The sequence below is a fragment of the Phacochoerus africanus genome, chromosome 10 (assembly GCF_016906955.1).
Source record: "Phacochoerus africanus isolate WHEZ1 chromosome 10, ROS_Pafr_v1, whole genome shotgun sequence".
Taxonomy (NCBI): Eukaryota; Metazoa; Chordata; class Mammalia; order Artiodactyla; family Suidae; genus Phacochoerus; species Phacochoerus africanus.
The window spans coordinates 96,870,731-96,887,871 of NC_062553.1; the positions used below are offsets into that span (position 1 = coordinate 96,870,731).

The window sequence follows — 17,141 nt, forward strand, 5'->3', positions numbered from 1 at the left end:
TTGGTAAAGTGGCACTCAGCATCTATTGTACCATCTAGTACTTTTATCTCCTGTCACCCTGGCACTTAGGCATTTAAACAACTCAACCCTAATTTTTCTGGACTTTTATCCTCATGTTTGGTACATATCTCAAAAGCATATATAAAATAAAATTTTAAAAAAGCCCACCACCATGTACAAGAACTTTACCCCACAAAAATGCAGGCCCAATTTTTATCTTATAACTTCACTTTTGAATCACTTATTTTCAATATAAGCTTAAGTAGTAACTTATACTAGGGTTTAGACGGCCCAGATAGCCACTACTAAAATCTACTACCCTACCTTGACATCTAATTTCTTTTAATCCTACGCTGGAGAAGAGTAGGAAAACAGGAACTTTATTTTGGGGGGGAGGGTATCTCTTCTAGCAGTCTATCTCTATTCTATTCTAAGCAGTCATCTAAGGAAATCCAACAGGTGGGCTTTCTTATATGCTTATGTGAAACATTTAGCAAATAATCAAATCTCTTCAAATTTAGTTCTTCCTTTCCATGGGCTTTAAAAAAATTAAGTTTAAAAAAAAATTTTTTTTAATGTTTACTTTGGGTGCTCTGTTTGTGTATGTTCCCATGAAATGATTTGTTCTTTTTTTTTTTTAAATTGGTACAATACACAGAGCTTATTTAGATCTCACCAGTTGTACATGTACTCATTCCATGTACTTTTGCCACCTAGAGTCATCACTTGGAGGCAGCAATGGAAAATAGCAGTGTCAGAAGACCTGGGTTCCTCTACTAGCAATGTCTGTGACCTTGGGTAAGCCACCTTAAACTATAAAAAAGAGATAATATCTGGTCTAATACATAATATCAAGTTATTTCATTTATATAAAATTTGATTACTTGTTTTGAAATATTTTAAGAGATACAGGAAAAGATTCTTCTTAATATTCTTTTTTTTTTTTTTTTTTGGTCTTTTGTCCTTTTAGGGCCGCACTCGAGGCATATGGAGATTTCCAGGCTAGGGGTCTAATCAGAGCTGTAGCTCCTGGCCTAAGCCAGAGCCACAGCAATGCCAGATCCGAGCTGTGTCTGCGATCTATACCTCAGCTCACGGCAATGCCAGATCCTTATCTTCTTAATATTCTTTTTGAAGGTGGGCTGGTGATGAAAAGCATAGGCTTTATAGTCAGGAGTCCTCTGTTTCTTGGATTCAAGCTCATTGCTTATTAGAGGTGTGACCCTAGGCAAATTACTTAATCTCCTACTTTCAAGTTCCTTGTATGCTTCAAACAATCCCACCTCAGAGGATTGTTGCAGGGATGAAATGAGGTAATTCAATAAGTATTCATTCAGTGTGCATTTGTTTAGTAATCATTATGCTTATGTAGTATTGATTAAAAGTTCCTTAGTTAAATATACATCTGTATATTTGCTACAACTGCTACAACTCCAGAGATTTTTTCAAAAAAGAAGCCAAAGACACAGTAAGCCAACATTATGGCAAACAAACAAAAAACTAATTTTACCCATGTACTTCTTGGACCAATCATAGGACTCTGATATGTTTTTGTTAGCTGTTACAAATTTGCAAGACTGAATCCAAGTACACAAAGTTAGGTCTGTATTCAGAAGATAATTCCGAACTAAGAGAAAACCTATTTCAAGTTTAGCTGTTAAGTCAGTGGACTGTATCTAATAGACTACACACAAGGTTACAAACAAGGCAAAGATCAAAAGTGATGGCTTATACCATACAGTACATAACTAGTATAGGGCCTGGAATAGAGTAAGTGCTCATTTTGATTGAAAACAGTTTAATTTGGGTCCCAACTCGGCCATTTTCACACCGAGTGACTCTGGGTAAGTTATTAACTTTTCTGGGCCTTAGTTCTCTGTAAATTATAAATGTGTCTGCTTTACCTATCCCATAGGACAGTTGTGATCAAATGAAATCACATAAAGATGTATCTAGTGCTGTGACACACATGACTACTGCTACCAATTAGCTTACAAGTCTGCTTGCAGAGGTAAGATGTTAATATGTAAGCACCAGAAAAGAAACAGCACCTCGATCTACTGAAAACAAACAAAAACAACCCATAACCTATTTTCTAAAAATATTCTCCTTGTGATGAAAAGAGCTGGCCATTGTCAAACTTGTGCTGTGCCTTTTCTAACCTCCAGGTTACAGCGGCAGGCTCTGCTGATTGGTATCTTGCAAGTCTGAAAGCCCACAGTCCACGCAGGCGGCGGTGGGGTTCCAATTTGGGGATCAGCAGGTTAGGAGGGGCTGGAGGACCCCATCTTCAATCCAGGTCCCAACAAGGCACTATGGGTAAGGGGCCTTTGCAGTTAACCAGGCGAGATAAAGCACAGCGCGTCACCACCTCCACTTTCCACAGAGGGGAGAGCCCGCCAGCCCACCTCACTCGGACCCGCCCGAGCACTTCCACCCTCCCCAGGGCTCCAGACCCCCGAGTCTCCCGCCAAGCCTTACGCTCTCAGCCCCTGACTCCTGGCACGTAGGCAGCGCTGCAAGAGGCTTGGGAAGCGCGGCCTGGACCGGATACATACTCACTGGCCGCTGGGCGGACGCCTGCTATCCAGCTAGCCGAGACTCCCTGCGCCACCGATCTCTCCCGGGACTTGCTTTCCGGCTGAACCGCAAGCGCAGCTTCACCACACTCTCCAGGAACTGAGGTGCGCGAGGTAGCGGACAGGAAAGCATAGGAAGGCGTACGAGCCCTGGGCGGGGCGGCTGTTTGGATACGCCCCCTCTCTGGCTCTCCTTCAGGTCGTCCCTGGAGGCGGAGAGGCGGAAACGGCAGGAGGAGGTTCAGACCTCAGGACCCACCCCTTAACCCCGTCATCTCCACGGCCCCGCCCCGCCCTGTCTTCTTCGTGACCCCGTCTCTGACCTGGCACGCTCCGCCCACTTCTGGTTGGCGGGTGCGCGTGCGCACTTGCGGGCCTGTTCTGACAGCTTCGGGCCTCCAGGAATGGGAGAGTAGGAGGTGTCGCGAGAGTTGACCTCCAGCTTTGTGGGAGCTTTAACTATGGCGAGCTTGGGGGTCGGGGCTGAACAGGAGCCCCTCTTAGGAGACCATACACCAGGAAGCAGGTGAGCGGATGTTGGGGGGAGGCCATCTCACCCTCCTGCGCACTTGGGACTTACTCTTTTCCTCGCGTCAGCCTTAGCTGGTGCAATGAGGGGTGCCTAGGCGGCGGGAGCCGCGGCAGGTTGGGCGAGACCCGGAGATGCACTTCTACTTCAGAGAACCCGCGTCCGGCTCGGGGGCGCCTTGAGTTGGCGGGTTGTGGTGAAGGGGTTATAGAAAGGCAGATAGCCTCTTGGACCTTCACAGCAGTTATGCAGCAGCCAAGCAACTGCGCTTTGCATTTGGCCCTTTATTTTTTTAAGTTTTGCATTTGACCCTTTACAGAACTGATAACTTTACACATTTCATAAAAGTTCGAAAATGACGGTTTTAATAGGTACTTGAAAATAACTGGTCTTAGTGTTCAGTTAACTAATTGCCTGGTAACTTCTTGATACTTTTTTAGCAGATAAACCCAAGACGAACTCACTTTTGTCCTATGCCAAATGTATAAATACTTATTTTTAAGCAGTTAAGGGACGAAGTGTATTTTGACCCTTACTATTCTGATTATTCTGGTTCTAGTTTATGGACTGTGATTCAGAATTGTTATAGTTTGTTTCTTACTAAACAGTGAAGTATTTTCACCTTTAGGAAAACGGAGCTAAGAATCATTTTAAACATAATTATTAAATCAAGTTAAGTCACAGCTGAACTTCAGCTGTCTCTGATTCTGTTAATTTTTTGCTCGTTTATCTCTCTTAAGCACCAAACCTTTTTTAGAAGTCACTTTGAAACCATTTGGAAAATGTATTTCTCTGGTCCTTGATTTACTAAGCAATATATGGAATGCAATTTTATTTACATTTTATCTTGAGATCATTAAAATGAATGCCAGTGATGAAATATGTTGTAGCAGAGTGACCTCCAGCCAGCCTAAGGAGGCATTTGGGCCTATTTGCTTCTATACTAATTTGTTCTACACTGCTATAATTTTCACCTTTGCTTTTTAGTTTTTTTTTTTTTGCCTAACTGTTCTTCATAGACTATTCCTTATCGTTTTTTGTTTATTATTATTATTTTTTAATCTGTTGTTTGTTTTACTGTCTGCAAACCTCTCCTCGCAACTTTACACGGGGTGTTCTGGTTTGCTGTGCCTTTGAAAATCATATATCTAACTAAGCTTAATAGAATTGTGGGTAGTTAGAACCTGGAAGTTGTGATTGAAAGATAAAAAGATTTCTCCTTTTAATCGAGTTCATGAGCTTGAGTGCATGGACTTTGTGGCTTTGGTTTTCTCACCATCTTTTTGGTCTTGCTATTTCTTGGTTTTCCAGATAGATTTCAGGATCTATCCACTGAGTTATGGTTAGGAGTTCCCGTTGTTGCTCAGTGGTTAATGAACCCAACTGGCATCCACTAGGATTTGGGTTCAGTCCCTGACCTTGCTCAGTGGGGTAAGGATCTGGCATTGTGGTGAGCTGTGGTGTAGATCGCAGACACGGCTGGGATCCCAAATTGCTGTGGCTGTGGTTTAGGCTGGCTGCTACAGCTCCGATTGGACCCCTAGCCTGGGAAACTCCATGTGCCTCGGGTGGGGCCCTAAAAAACAACACCAACCAACCTCCCCCCCCCAAAAAAAAAACACATTGAGTTATGGTTAGATGTGGTCCTATGGTACATTCTGTTATCTTGTCCAAATAAACCTACTTTAAAAAGGGAATCATTTTTGGTGGGGATGTGGGGGGCACGGGGTGGTTTCCTGGCTCGGTAACGTCCATATGCTGCAGGTGCAGCCAAATAAATAAATAAACTTTTTTTTTTCCTTAGCTTCAGTTATGTCCAGGCAACTGATACTCATTAGGGCCCATCTAAATTCAGATGTTCTGTCCATAAACAATACCTGATTTAATTTCTAGGTTAAAAGTTTTTAAAAAGGTAGGATTTTATAATCAATTCAGTAAGTATACTGCCTTAAAAACATAATTGGATTCCCTAGTAAGGAGAACATATGTAAAACTAATTGGCAAACCCTGTTCACTTTGAGTAAATTGCAAAAACATGGGCCCAGTTCACCACTAATCTTTCACTACCAAGAACTTGGTTCTGATTTACTGATGTGGTGAATCTCATTGAACCCCAGTGACCTATTCATAGAGTTTTAAGAGAGCAGGGATTGGCAAACTTTATCTCTAAATGTCCAGATGGTAAATATTTTAGGCTTTGCAGGCTAAGAGGCAAAATAAAAATTATAAGTATTTAGGTAACAAAGAAAACAAATTTCCACATTTTTTTTCTTTTTCTTATTTTGGCTGCACCTGCAGCATATGGAAGTTCCTGGTCTAGGGGTCAAATCAGGGCTGACCTACACTTCAGCCAGGCCAAATCAGAGCTGCATCTGCAGTTTCTGCTACAGCTTGCAACATTGCCAGATCCTTAACCCACTAAGGGAGGCCAAGGATCGAACCTGCATCCCCATGGATACTAACTAGTCGGGTTCTTAACCCCTTAGCCACAATGGGAACTCCTCCACAAAATTTTGTAGTAATGAAAATGAAAATATAATGAGTACAATTTTTTGTAATGCAAATCTAATAATGAGAAGAATAGAATTCTTTGGGAGTGGGGAATGCTATGTGGTTTAAATAGAATTTAAAGTTAATGTTTTTTTTTTTCTTTTCTGGCTGCACCTGGGCATGTGGAAGTTCCTCAGGCCAGGGATTGAACCTGAGCTGCATTTGCATCCTGTGCCACAGCTGTGGCAATGCTAGTCCTTAACCCACTGTGCCACAAGGGAACTTCCTCAAAGATAGTGTTTTCTGTCATCAAATTGATCACAAATATACTTCTGTAAACCTTTCTTAGAGCTCATGAGCTATAAAAAAACAGGTGGTAGGCCAGGTTTGGCCTGTAGACTGTAGTTTGCTGATCCCTCTCAGAATATCCTGAAGTATTACAGATGCTTAAAATATTTCTTTGCAACTTTAGGAGTTCCTACTGTGTCCCAGCAGGTTAAGAACCCAAGATAATCTCTGTAAGGATGTGGGTTCAATCTCTGGCCTTGTTTACTCGGTTAAGGATCTGGTGTTGCCACGGCTGTAGCATAGGTTACAGATGGGGCTTGGATCCAGTGTTGCCTACAGCTGCTGCTCTCATTCAACCCCTGGCCCCCAACCCAGGAACGTCCATATGCCACAGGTATGGCTGTGGGAAAAAAAACATTTTTTTTTCTTTGCAACTTAGGTCTAGTCTTTGTGAAATAAATATTACTAGGACTGATGGTCATATGGAAGATAACGTGTGTGTGTGTGTTTGCCTTTTTCTAGGGCCGCTTCCATGGCATATGGAGATTCCCAGGCTAGGGGTCCAATCGGAGCTGTAGCCGCCAGCCTGCACCAGAGCCACAGCAACGCAGGATCTGATCGGAACTCTGGAAGATAACTTTATAGAACATTCTAAGTTTATTTCTGTCTTTTTTTTTTTTTTTTTTTTTTTTTTGTCTTCTAGGGCCACACCCGAGGCACATGGAGGTTCCCAGGTTAGGGGTCTAGTTGGAGCTGTAGCCACCAGCTTACGCCAGAGCCACAGCAACTCCGGATCCAAGCCGACTATAGTAGCCGAGGTTGCTGCAGAGGCACAGGTTTGATCCCTGGCTGGGCACAGTGTGTTAAAGGATCCATCGTTGCCACAGCTATGGCTCAGGCTCAGTCCCTGCCCAGAGAACTTCCATATGCCATGGCTGTGTCCGTTAAAAAAAAAAAAAAAAAGTTAAATCACCTTGAAAGTACAGCATTCCTTCTTTATTCCCTGGTGATAAGAAAGAAGCCTTTGGAAATTTACTATCAGCCATGTGACACAGCTGATTGAATCATCAAGGTTAAGAAAATGTAATAAAAATAACTTGATTGAAGGACAGTTGTATTTTGTGTTTCTCCTATCTCCAACAAGGAAGATACATTTCTTCAACAAAGTTGTACTTTTTTAATTAAAAAGGGGGAAAAGTAAATTTTTTTATTTTGAAACATTTTAAATCTATAGAAAAGTTGAAAAAAGCAGTGCAACGAACACCTGATTACCCTGTTACTGCTAGCCTTTTCCACACTGTTCAAGTCTCTCTCTACACACACATACCCCTCTTTTGCCAAAAGTAGGTTGCGTGCCTTATAGCGCTTTATCCTAGGTATTTTAGTCAACAACTTGGATCTTTCCAAAACATAGACATTCTTTTACACAGCTGTATCACTGTTACCCACTGTTAGAGGTAGAAAACTGATTCAAAGTATGCACTATACAATCTATACTGATTCTTCCAGTTGTTCCCAAAGTGTACTTTATAGTTATTTTTTTTAAAGACAGGATCCAAATTGGCCCAATGTTGTAAATGAACTATAATTAAAATTAAAAAAAAAATGATAAAGACAGGATCCAGCTAATGTTCATGTATCGATCATTACATCTTTTTCAACTCTTCCAACCTAGAACGGTGCCTTGACCTTCCTTTTATGTTCTCCCCAACTTTGAATCATTTGGCAAGTCTACAGTTTTTTATATTCCTCAGAGCATCTCACATTCTGGGTTTGTGGACTATTTATGAGTAGATCCTGGTCTACCGGCAAGCACATCTCGTGACTTATGTTGAGAATATCCCAGAATATTTTCCCAGGAGGCATTGGATGAGAGGCTAGTCCACTGTTAGGAATGCTAAGCTTGACAAGTTGGCTAAGAGGGTGACAGCTATCTCTCTCAATTACAAAGACTTATGTTCCATTTTCTGATTAGTAAGTACACAGGAGAGTGGTACTTTGAGGCTCCGTGACCTTTCAACCAGTTGCTTTAGGATTCATTGTTGATGCTTGCTTTCATCCATTATTACATGGAGAGTAATGATAATTTTCTGCCATCCCTTCAGTATTTAAAGCTGTCATTAAAAGTTTTTTGGGGGGGGTTAATTTATATATAAATATATGAAAAGTATATATCAATTTATAGTTAAATTACAATGTTATGCTAATTTTGCTATATAGCAAAGTGGCTTAGTTATACATACATTCTTTTTTATGTTCCTGTCCATTATGGTTTATCCTAGGAGACTGGATATAGTTCCCTATGCTGTAGAGTAGGACCTCGATGTCTATACATTCTAAATGTAGTAGTTTGCGTCTGCAAATCACAAATTCCCAGTTCATCTCTATCCCTACCCTCTAAAAGAAGAAAGGTTTTTTTTTTGTTGTTGTTGTCTTTTTAGGGCTGCACCCACTGTGCATGGAGGTTCCTGGGCTAGTGGTTGAATCAGAGCTGTAGCTGCCAGCCTACATCACAGCCACAGCAATGCAGGATCCGAGCCATGTCTGTGATCTACAGCACAGGTCAGCGACACTGGATCCTTAACCTACTGAGCAAGGCTAGGGATTAAACCTGTGTCTTCATGGATACTAGTCAGGTTTATTAACCCCTGAGCCACGACGGAAACTCCTAAAAAAAAGAAAGATTTTTGACTAAGGTTCAGATCAAGTCAAATTCACTCAAAGAAACAATTTCATTGCATTTTTCATATTATTTACCTAACTTCCTAACTTAGGTATGATCTGAGCATTTCGGTTATCTGAAAATTTTCAGGCTTGTTTTGATTATTGTTACTATTTTTGACCTCTAGAAAATAGTAATTCGTTCGTTAAAAATATAATAGTTGGAGTTCCCGTCGTGGCTCAGTGGTTAATGAATCCGACTAGGAACCATGAGGTTGCGGGTTCCATCCCTGCCCTTGTTCAGTAGGTTAAGGATCTGGCGTTGCCGTGAGCTGTGGTGTAGGTCGCAGATGCAGCTCGGATCCTGCGTTGCTGTGGCTCTGGTGTAGGCCGGTGGCTACAGCTCCGATTAGACCCCTAGCCTGGGAACCTCTATATGCCTCAGGAGCAGCCCAAGAAATGGCAAAAAGACAAAAAAAAAATAATAATAATAGTAACCCTGTACTTTAAAGTGATACCAGGATCCAGTGCTATGGGATTGACTAGTATATAACTTCTGCTGATACGTAATTATCTGTATTATGAATTCCAAATTCCAAAATATTGATTTACAAATAGGGGTATCTGGGGTTCTGCTATTTATAGGTATGCATCGTTACAGTCCATTTTTATGGAATGACATATCCACTGTTAAGCACTTCATATATATTATATCAGGAACTAATATACCTGGCATAAAGTAGATCTAATAAATGTTATTTTTCTTCTTCTTTCTCTCTCTAACACAATTATGCCACATTTGGAGAAAAAAGTTTCTTTTTTGAAGACTAACAGCTCTAAGTCTATTTTAGAAAATAATCTTGGAGAGTTTCCATTGTGGCTCAGTGGTAACAAACCAAACTAGCATCCATGAGGACACGGGTTTGATCCCTAGCCTTGCTTGGTGGGTTAAGGATCTGGCGTTGCTGTGAGCTGTGGTGTAGGTTGCAGATGGCGGCTCTCATCTGGTGTTGCTGTGGCTTAGGCTGGCAGCTAAAGCTCTGATTTGATCCCTAGCGTGGGAACTTCCATATGCCTCAGGTGCAGCCCTGAAAAGACCAAAAAAAAAAAAAAAAGAAAAAAAGAAAATAATCTTGGAACATAAGGTGTTTTGTCTGCTGGGCCTGTCTTAATTATTTGAAATCATAATGCTCAAATTAAGGTAAATTTGTTAACTCTTTTTGTATGCATATGTCAAAGTGTAATGAGTACACAAACACATTAAGGTATTACCTGACAGAGGTGGCTATCTGGTTAATATACTTGCCCTTAGTCCAAGTCACAGGCCTATTGGAAAGATCCACTGAATCCGGAGGGTCCTTGGTCTCTCTGTGGTGCACTGATAGAACTTGTCTGGTAACTCATGTTTGGATCAAAGACAAGTTCCAGAAGGTCCCAGGGCTAAGAATTTCTTAGGTCACATCAAGCTATCTGGTATCATTTTTATATTAACTTTGCTAAAAGTACCTAACCAAAATAGCTTCTTATAGCAAAGTTAATTTACTGTCATCAAGTAGAACATGCTATAATGATGGCAGTAATTATCCTTCAGCACCTACTATTTGTTTTTTGTTTTGTTTTGTTTTTGTCTTTTGTCTTTTTAGGGCTGCACCCAAGGTATATGGAGGTTGCCAGGCTAGGGGTCTAATTGGGTCTATAGCCACTGGCCGACACCACAGCCACAGCAATGTGAGATCTGAACCACGTTTGTGACCTACACCACAGCTCGTTGCAATGCTGGATCCTTAGCCCACTGAGCAAAGCCAGGGATTGAACCTGAAACCTCATGGTTCCTGGTCAGATTCATTAACCATTGAGCCACAGTGGGAACTCCAAGCACTTACTAGTTGTATATTCTACCTGTAGGAGACCTAGTTGTTGTAGCTGGTTTATTTTATTTATTTTGATAAACTTTATTCATTTTGTCACTTCAGCACTTGATTTATAAATTTTTTTAATAGTTTTTTCTACTGTACAGCATGGCGACCCAGTTACACATACATGCACACATTCTATTTTCACACATTATCATGCTCCAACATAAGTGACCAGACAGTTTCCAGTGCTACACAGCAGGATCTCATTGCTAATCCATTCCAAAGGCAATAGTTTGTATCTATTAACCCCAAGCTCCCCAACCACCCTACTCTCTCCCCCTCCCCCTTGGCAACCATAGTCTCTTCTCCAAGTCCATGATTTTCTTTTCTGTGGAAAGGTTCATTTGTGCCTTATGTTAGATTCCAGGTATAAGTGATATCATATGATATTTGTCTTTCTCTTACTGACTTACTTCACTCAGTATGAGAGTCTCTAGTTCCATCCATGTTGCTGCAAAAGGCGTTATTTCTTTATTTTTTATGGCTGAGTAGTATTCCATTGTGTATGTACCACATCTTCATAATCCAATCATATGTTGATGGACTTTTGGTTTGTTTCCATGTCTTGGCTATTGTGAATAGTGCTGCAATGAACATGCAGGTGCATGTGTCTTTTTCAAGGAAAGTTTTGTCTGGCTATATGCCCAAGAGTGGGATTGCTGGGTGATAGAGCAGTTCTATGCGTAAATTTCTAAGGTATCTCCATACTGATCTCCATAGTGGTTGTACCAGCTTACCTTCCCACCAGCAGTGCAGGAGGGTTCCCTTTTCGCCACACCCCCTCCAGCATTTGTTATTTGTGGACTTATTAATGATGGCCATTCTGACTGGTGTGAGGTGGTATCTCGTGGTAGTTTTTTTTTGAGTTGCATTTCTCTAATAATCAGGGATGTTGAACATTTTTTCATGTACTTGTTGGCCATCTGTACATCTTCCTTGGAAAAATGTCTATTCAGGTCTTTTGCCCATTTTTCAATTGGGTTGTTGGCTTTTTTGCTGTTGAGTTGTATAAGTTGCTTGTATATTCTAGAGATTAAGCCCTTGTCAGTTGCATCATTTGAAACTATTTTCTCCCATTCTGTAAGTTGTCTTTTTGGTTTCCTTTGCTGTGCAAAAGCTTGTCAGTTTGACTAGGTCCCATTGGTTTATTTTTGCTCTTATTTCTGATGCTTTGGGAGACTGACCTGAGAAAACATTTATAAGGCTAATGTCAGAGAATGTTTTGCCTATGTTCTCTTCCAGGAGTTTGATGGTGTCTCATCTTATATTTAAGTCTTTAAGCCATTTTGAGTTTTGATTTATAAATTTGTAGCGTGCCAACTATAGCAAATAATTGGTTCCTGAATAGTTTTGCTTTTTTAAGTTACCTTATGTCTCTCAAGTTTCTATGTACAATGATACATAAATACAATCCATCAACGTTAAATATGCTTATTTATATATGAATTAGTATAGTAAAAACCAATGTTAGTAAATTATACCTCTATCATATAATTTTCATGACTTTAGGAGAGAGAAAATTGTACCACAGAAAGATTTGCATGTATTGAGATAACTTTATACTACTTTTTTCTTCTTTACACCTAGAGGGGATATTATAGAAACTGAGGAGCATTATAAGAGTCGATGGAGATCTATTAGGATTCTGTATTTTACTATGTTTCTCAGCAGTGTAGGTAAGTATTAGAAATTATACATAATTTAAAAATTCAAATAAAATATTTTAATACTTAATTTTTAATTTTTTTTATTGTGGTAAAAGCCATATAATGTAAATTATACTATCTTAACTATTTCTAAGATCTAAGATGTTTAAATATGTCTGTATGGTTCGGTAACCAATTTCCAGAACTTTTTTATCTTACAAAACTGAAACTTTTTACCCATTAAACAACGAGTGCTTTCTCCTACCCCCACCCTTCCCCCTGGCAACTACCATTTTGCTCTCTATTTTGATGAAATTGACTACTCTAGATACTTTGTATAAATGGAATCATATAGTGTTTTTTATTCTATGACTAGTTTATTTCATTTAGCTTAATGTCCTCAAGGTTCATCCATGTTGTAGCATGTTTTAGAATTTCCTTCCTTTTTAAGAATGAATAATATTCTGTTGTATAAATTATAGGGGAGGATGTAAATCAAATATTCTTTAATTAAAAATACAAAAAATAAATTATAGGGAAGGAAAAACTTTTCCTTCATCTTTTTAGGTTCTGTAGCTGGGACCTTCAACTTAAACGACAGACAGCAGAACAACAGAAGAAAAGATAAAAATTTATTTGATGTTAATTTTTTGTGCGTGTTTTTTTAGGGCTGCACACGTGGCATATGGAAATTCCTAGGCTAAGGGTCAAATTGGAGCTGCAGCTGCCAGCCTACGCCATAGCCACAGTAACGTGGGATACAAGCCACATCTGCAACCTACTCCATAGCTTATGCCAAGGCCAGATCATTTACCCACTGAGCGAGGCCGGGGATCAAACCCATAACCTCATGGTTCCTGGTCAGATTTGTTAACCACTGAGCCATGATGGGAACTCCCTAAAAAAAATATTTTCCTGGAGTTCCCATTGTGTCTCAGTGGGTTAAGACCCAAAATAATGTCTGCGAGGATTCTGGTTCAATCTCTAGCCTCATTCAGTGGGTTAAGGATCCAGCATTGTTGCAAGCTGCAGTGTAGGTCACAGATGTAGCTCAGATCTGGCACTGGTGTGGCTGTGGCTGGTAGCTGCAGCTCTGATTCAACCCCTAGCCTGGGACCTTATATATGCCACAGGTAAGGCCAAAAAAAGAAAAAGAAAAAAAATTTTTTTTCTTTTTTTTCTTTTTGCTAATGGAGTTCCCTGGTAGTTCAGTGGGTTAAGGATCTGGCATTGTCATTCCTGTAGCCTTGGTTGCTGCTGTGGTGCAGGTTTGATCCTGGCCCCAGGATTTCTACATGTATGGGTGAAAGCAAAAGAAAATTTTTATTGAAATATAGTTGATTTACAATGTGTTAGTTTGAGGTGTACAGCACAGTGATTTAATTATAGATTTACATTCCTTTTCAGATTCTTTTCTCTTACAGGTTATTATGAAATAATAAGTATAGTTCCCTGTGCTGTAAAGGCCAGGACCTTTACCCACGGTCCTCTTGTTTGTTGTCTGTTTTTATTCAGTAGTGTGTATATGTTAATCCCAGCCTCCTAATTTATCCCTCCCCTGCCTTTCCCCTTTGATAACCATGTTTGTTTTCTGTGTCTGGGGGTCTGTTTTGTAATTAAGCTCATTTGTATCTTTTTAAAAGATTCTACGTATAAGAGATAAAATATATTTGTCTTTGTCTGGCTTCCTTCACTGAGTATGATAATCTCTAAGTTCATCCATGTTGCTGCAAGTAGTAGTATTTCATTCTTTTTTATGACTGAGTAATGTTCCACTAGTACTTTGATCCATTCATCTGGTGATGGACGTTTAGGATGCCTCCATGTTTTGGCTATTGTAAATAGTGCTACTCTGAACATTAAGGTACATGCATCTTTTCAAATTATACTTTTCTCTGGATATATGCCCAGGAGTGGGATTGCTGGATCATATGGTAGCTCTAATTTTAGTTTTTAAAGCAACCTCTATATTGTGCTCCATAACAGCTGCATCAATTTACATTCCCACCAACAATGTAAGGGGGAGGGTTCCTTTTTCTCCCTAGAATGAAGGTAACTTTAGTAAGGATTATTTGTTTAGACTCATCTTAGCATTGTCTGTCCATCATCAGTGATAAGAATGTTCTCTTCTTCCAAGTACTAGAAAAGCACCTTTTTCAGCGGAAATTTTTAGGCAGAAAGCGAGAGGACAGAATACTTCCTGAATCTGCTGTTAGTTGCCTTCAGCTCAAAATTAATCAGTATGCCAAAGAAGCATATTTTAGTGTGGCATGTTCTGTTTCCCTTCAGTATATACCACATTTTATATATCCATTCATCTGTTAATGAACATTTGGGCTGATTCCATATCTTGTCTCTCACAAATAACTGCTGTGAATGTGAGTGTGCAGATATCTCGTTGACATCCTGCTTTCAGTTCTTTTGGGCATACATCAGAAATGAAATTGCTGTATCATATGATAATTCTATTTTTAATTTTTTGAGGAACTTCTATACTGTTTTTCCATAGTCGCTGCATTATTTTGCATTCCTGTAACAGTTAGGGTTCAAATTTTTCCACATCCTCACCAACTCTTATTTTATGTTTATTTAGTAGTACTCATTCTAATTGGCATAAGGTGGTATTTCATTGTTTTTATTTGCATCTCCTGGATGATAAGTGATGTTGGGTATCTTTTCATGTGCATAATGGCCATCTGTATATCTTCTTTGGAGAAATGTCTGTACAAGTCCTTTGCCCTTTTTTTTTTTATTTTTAAAATTTTTTTAATTTTTTGTATTTTATGGCCACACTCATGGCATATGGAGGTTCCCAGGTTAGGGATCAAATGGGAGATGTAGTCACTGGCCACAGCCATAGCAACATCAGATCCGAGCTGCATCTGCGATTCAGCTGCATCCACAGCTCACGGCAATGCCGGATCCTTAACCCACTGCATGAGGCCAGGGATCAAACCTGCATCCTCATGGATACTAGTCAAATTCATTTCTGCTGAGCCACAAAAGAACTCCCTTTGCTCATTTTTGAATCAGGTTATCGTTGTTGAGTTGTAACAATTTTTAAAATATTCTCAATATTAACATCTTACTAGATTTACATAACTATCAGTTCGCAGATTTTTTCCTGTCATTCCAGGACACTTTACTGATTGTGTCCTTTGATTCACAAAAGTTTCACATTTTGCTGTAGTTCAATTTATTTATTTTTTCTTTTGTTGCCTATGAACCTCATTTAACTTTTATATTGACACATAACATAAAAATAGTAAGTGCCAGGAGTTCTCGCTGTGGTGCAGTTGGTTAATGATCTGGCTTGTCTCTGTGGAGGAAGTCTCCAGCATTGCTGTAGCTGTGGCATAGCTTGTAGCTTTGGCTTGGATTTGATCCCCAGCCTGGGAAATTCCATATTCTGTGGGGGCAGCTGAAAAAGAAAAAAAAAAGTAAAGTACAAATCTTAATTTGTATAGTTTGATGTATTTTAACCTATTAACACTACTTCTGAGAATATGGTTACTCAAAAGTAAACCTTTATGAGGAAAAACATTTTACTATTAAGAACTATAATTGTGTTAAAATATTAAGGAATGAAAATGTATAGAAATTTTCACTGCCGTGATAGTTTTTAAAAGAATGTTTTAGGGAATCAGTTTTCCCCCCAAGTTTAGACTAAGTCCATAGGCACTAATTTTACAAGTGATTTATTTCCCTGAGATGGATTTTGTTTGTTTTTATTTGTTTTTGTCATTTTGCCTTTTCTAGGGCCGCACCTTCGGCATATGGAGGTTCCCAGGCTAGGAGTCTAATCAGAGCTGTAGCCACTGTCCTATGCCAGAGACGCAGTAATGCAGGATCCGAGCCAGGTCTGCGACCTACACCACAGCTCACGGCAACGCTGGATCCTTAACCCACTGAGCGAGGCCGGGGATCAAACCCACAACCTCATGATTCCTAGTCGGATTCACTAACCACTGAGCCATGACATGAACTTCTCCCTGAGATGGATTTAATGAAGGTCATTTTACTAAATTGTTTTCGATATCCTTTCTGTTTATCCCAGGTCACCTTTTTTGTTTTCTCTCATTTGCCAGTCTTGTTTACAATTCACCCTTGAGTAAAAATAGATTTTTAAAAATTTCTTTTTTTTTTTGGCCATACCCATGGCCTGTGGAAGTTCCCCAGGCCAGAGATTGAACTAGCGTCACGAAAGGCAGCAATACAAGCCACTGCAGTGACAACACTGGATCCTTAACCCACTGGCCACAAGAGAACTCCTAAAAATAGATTTTAAATAAAGCTAAAACTAAAGAAAAGTATGACGTAAAGGATATCTTCAACAATTATTTGTAATCCAATTATATTTTGCATAGTATATCTATTATTATACTTTCTATAAAAGATTTTGCAGGAGAGGGAAATGTCATGTCCTGGGACCTGCAAGAGTCCTTAGTGGGCCACCAATTGAGGGTCATTGGCTTTGGGTAGGAAAGAATTCAAGAGCAAGCCAGAGTAAAGGGAAAGCAAGTTTAGAGAGATACGCATTCCATAGGCAGAATATGGACCATCTCAGAAAGTGAGAGTGGCCCCATGGGCATGAGGTCAAGGACTTTTATGGGCTAAGTAATTTCATAGGCTAAGGAATAGAAATATTCTTGCTATTTCAGGGTAGGGTGCAGGGATTTCTAAAGACTTGGGGCCACTGCCCACTTTTTGGCCTTTTCTGGTCCTCCTTGGAACTGTCATGGTATAAGGGGGAGTGATTTTTTAGTATTATGATGAAGGTATGAGCAAAAGGTCAATTACCAGACTGTTCTCAAAGCTACCGAGGTTTCAGCTGGTTCCAGCTGGTCTTTATCACATCTCAACAGATGTGACTCTTCTTCGTTATCTAGTGTTTGTTTCCTACTCCTTTCCCTCCTGTTTCACAAATATCAGGGAAAGATATGTGGACTCAAATTAGCTTAAACAGTAATTCATTTTTTTCTTATAAGCTGTCAATAGTGAGACAACTGCAGGTGAAGTTCACTGGTTTTGC

At 39.8% G+C, this 17,141-nt stretch overlaps 2 protein-coding genes across 7 annotated transcripts in view; one reads left to right on the forward strand and one right to left on the reverse strand.

Annotated features, from left to right (window-relative positions):
* Positions 1-2,817, reverse strand: part of ABHD18 (abhydrolase domain containing 18) — a 35,324-nt gene extending 32,507 nt beyond the window's left edge. The window contains exon 1 of one of the 3 annotated variants that reach the window (XM_047798341.1): positions 2,563-2,817. The gene's annotated coding sequence lies outside the window, so the exon portion shown is untranslated. The other 2 variants (XM_047798340.1, XM_047798342.1) reach the window with 2 other exon arrangements.
* Positions 2,818-2,853: 36 nt separating this feature from the next.
* MFSD8 (major facilitator superfamily domain containing 8) overlaps positions 2,854-17,141 on the forward strand; it is a 48,247-nt gene continuing 33,959 nt past the window's right edge. Inside the window, exons 1-2 of one of the 4 annotated variants that reach the window (XM_047798335.1) lie at positions 2,854-3,105; positions 12,051-12,139. In XM_047798335.1, the coding sequence (XP_047654291.1) occupies positions 3,041-3,105; positions 12,051-12,139 (154 nt within the window). In that variant the 5' untranslated portion in view covers positions 2,854-3,040. The remainder of the gene's footprint in view (positions 3,106-12,050; positions 12,140-17,141) is intronic. The other 3 variants (XM_047798337.1, XM_047798336.1, XM_047798339.1) reach the window with 3 other exon arrangements.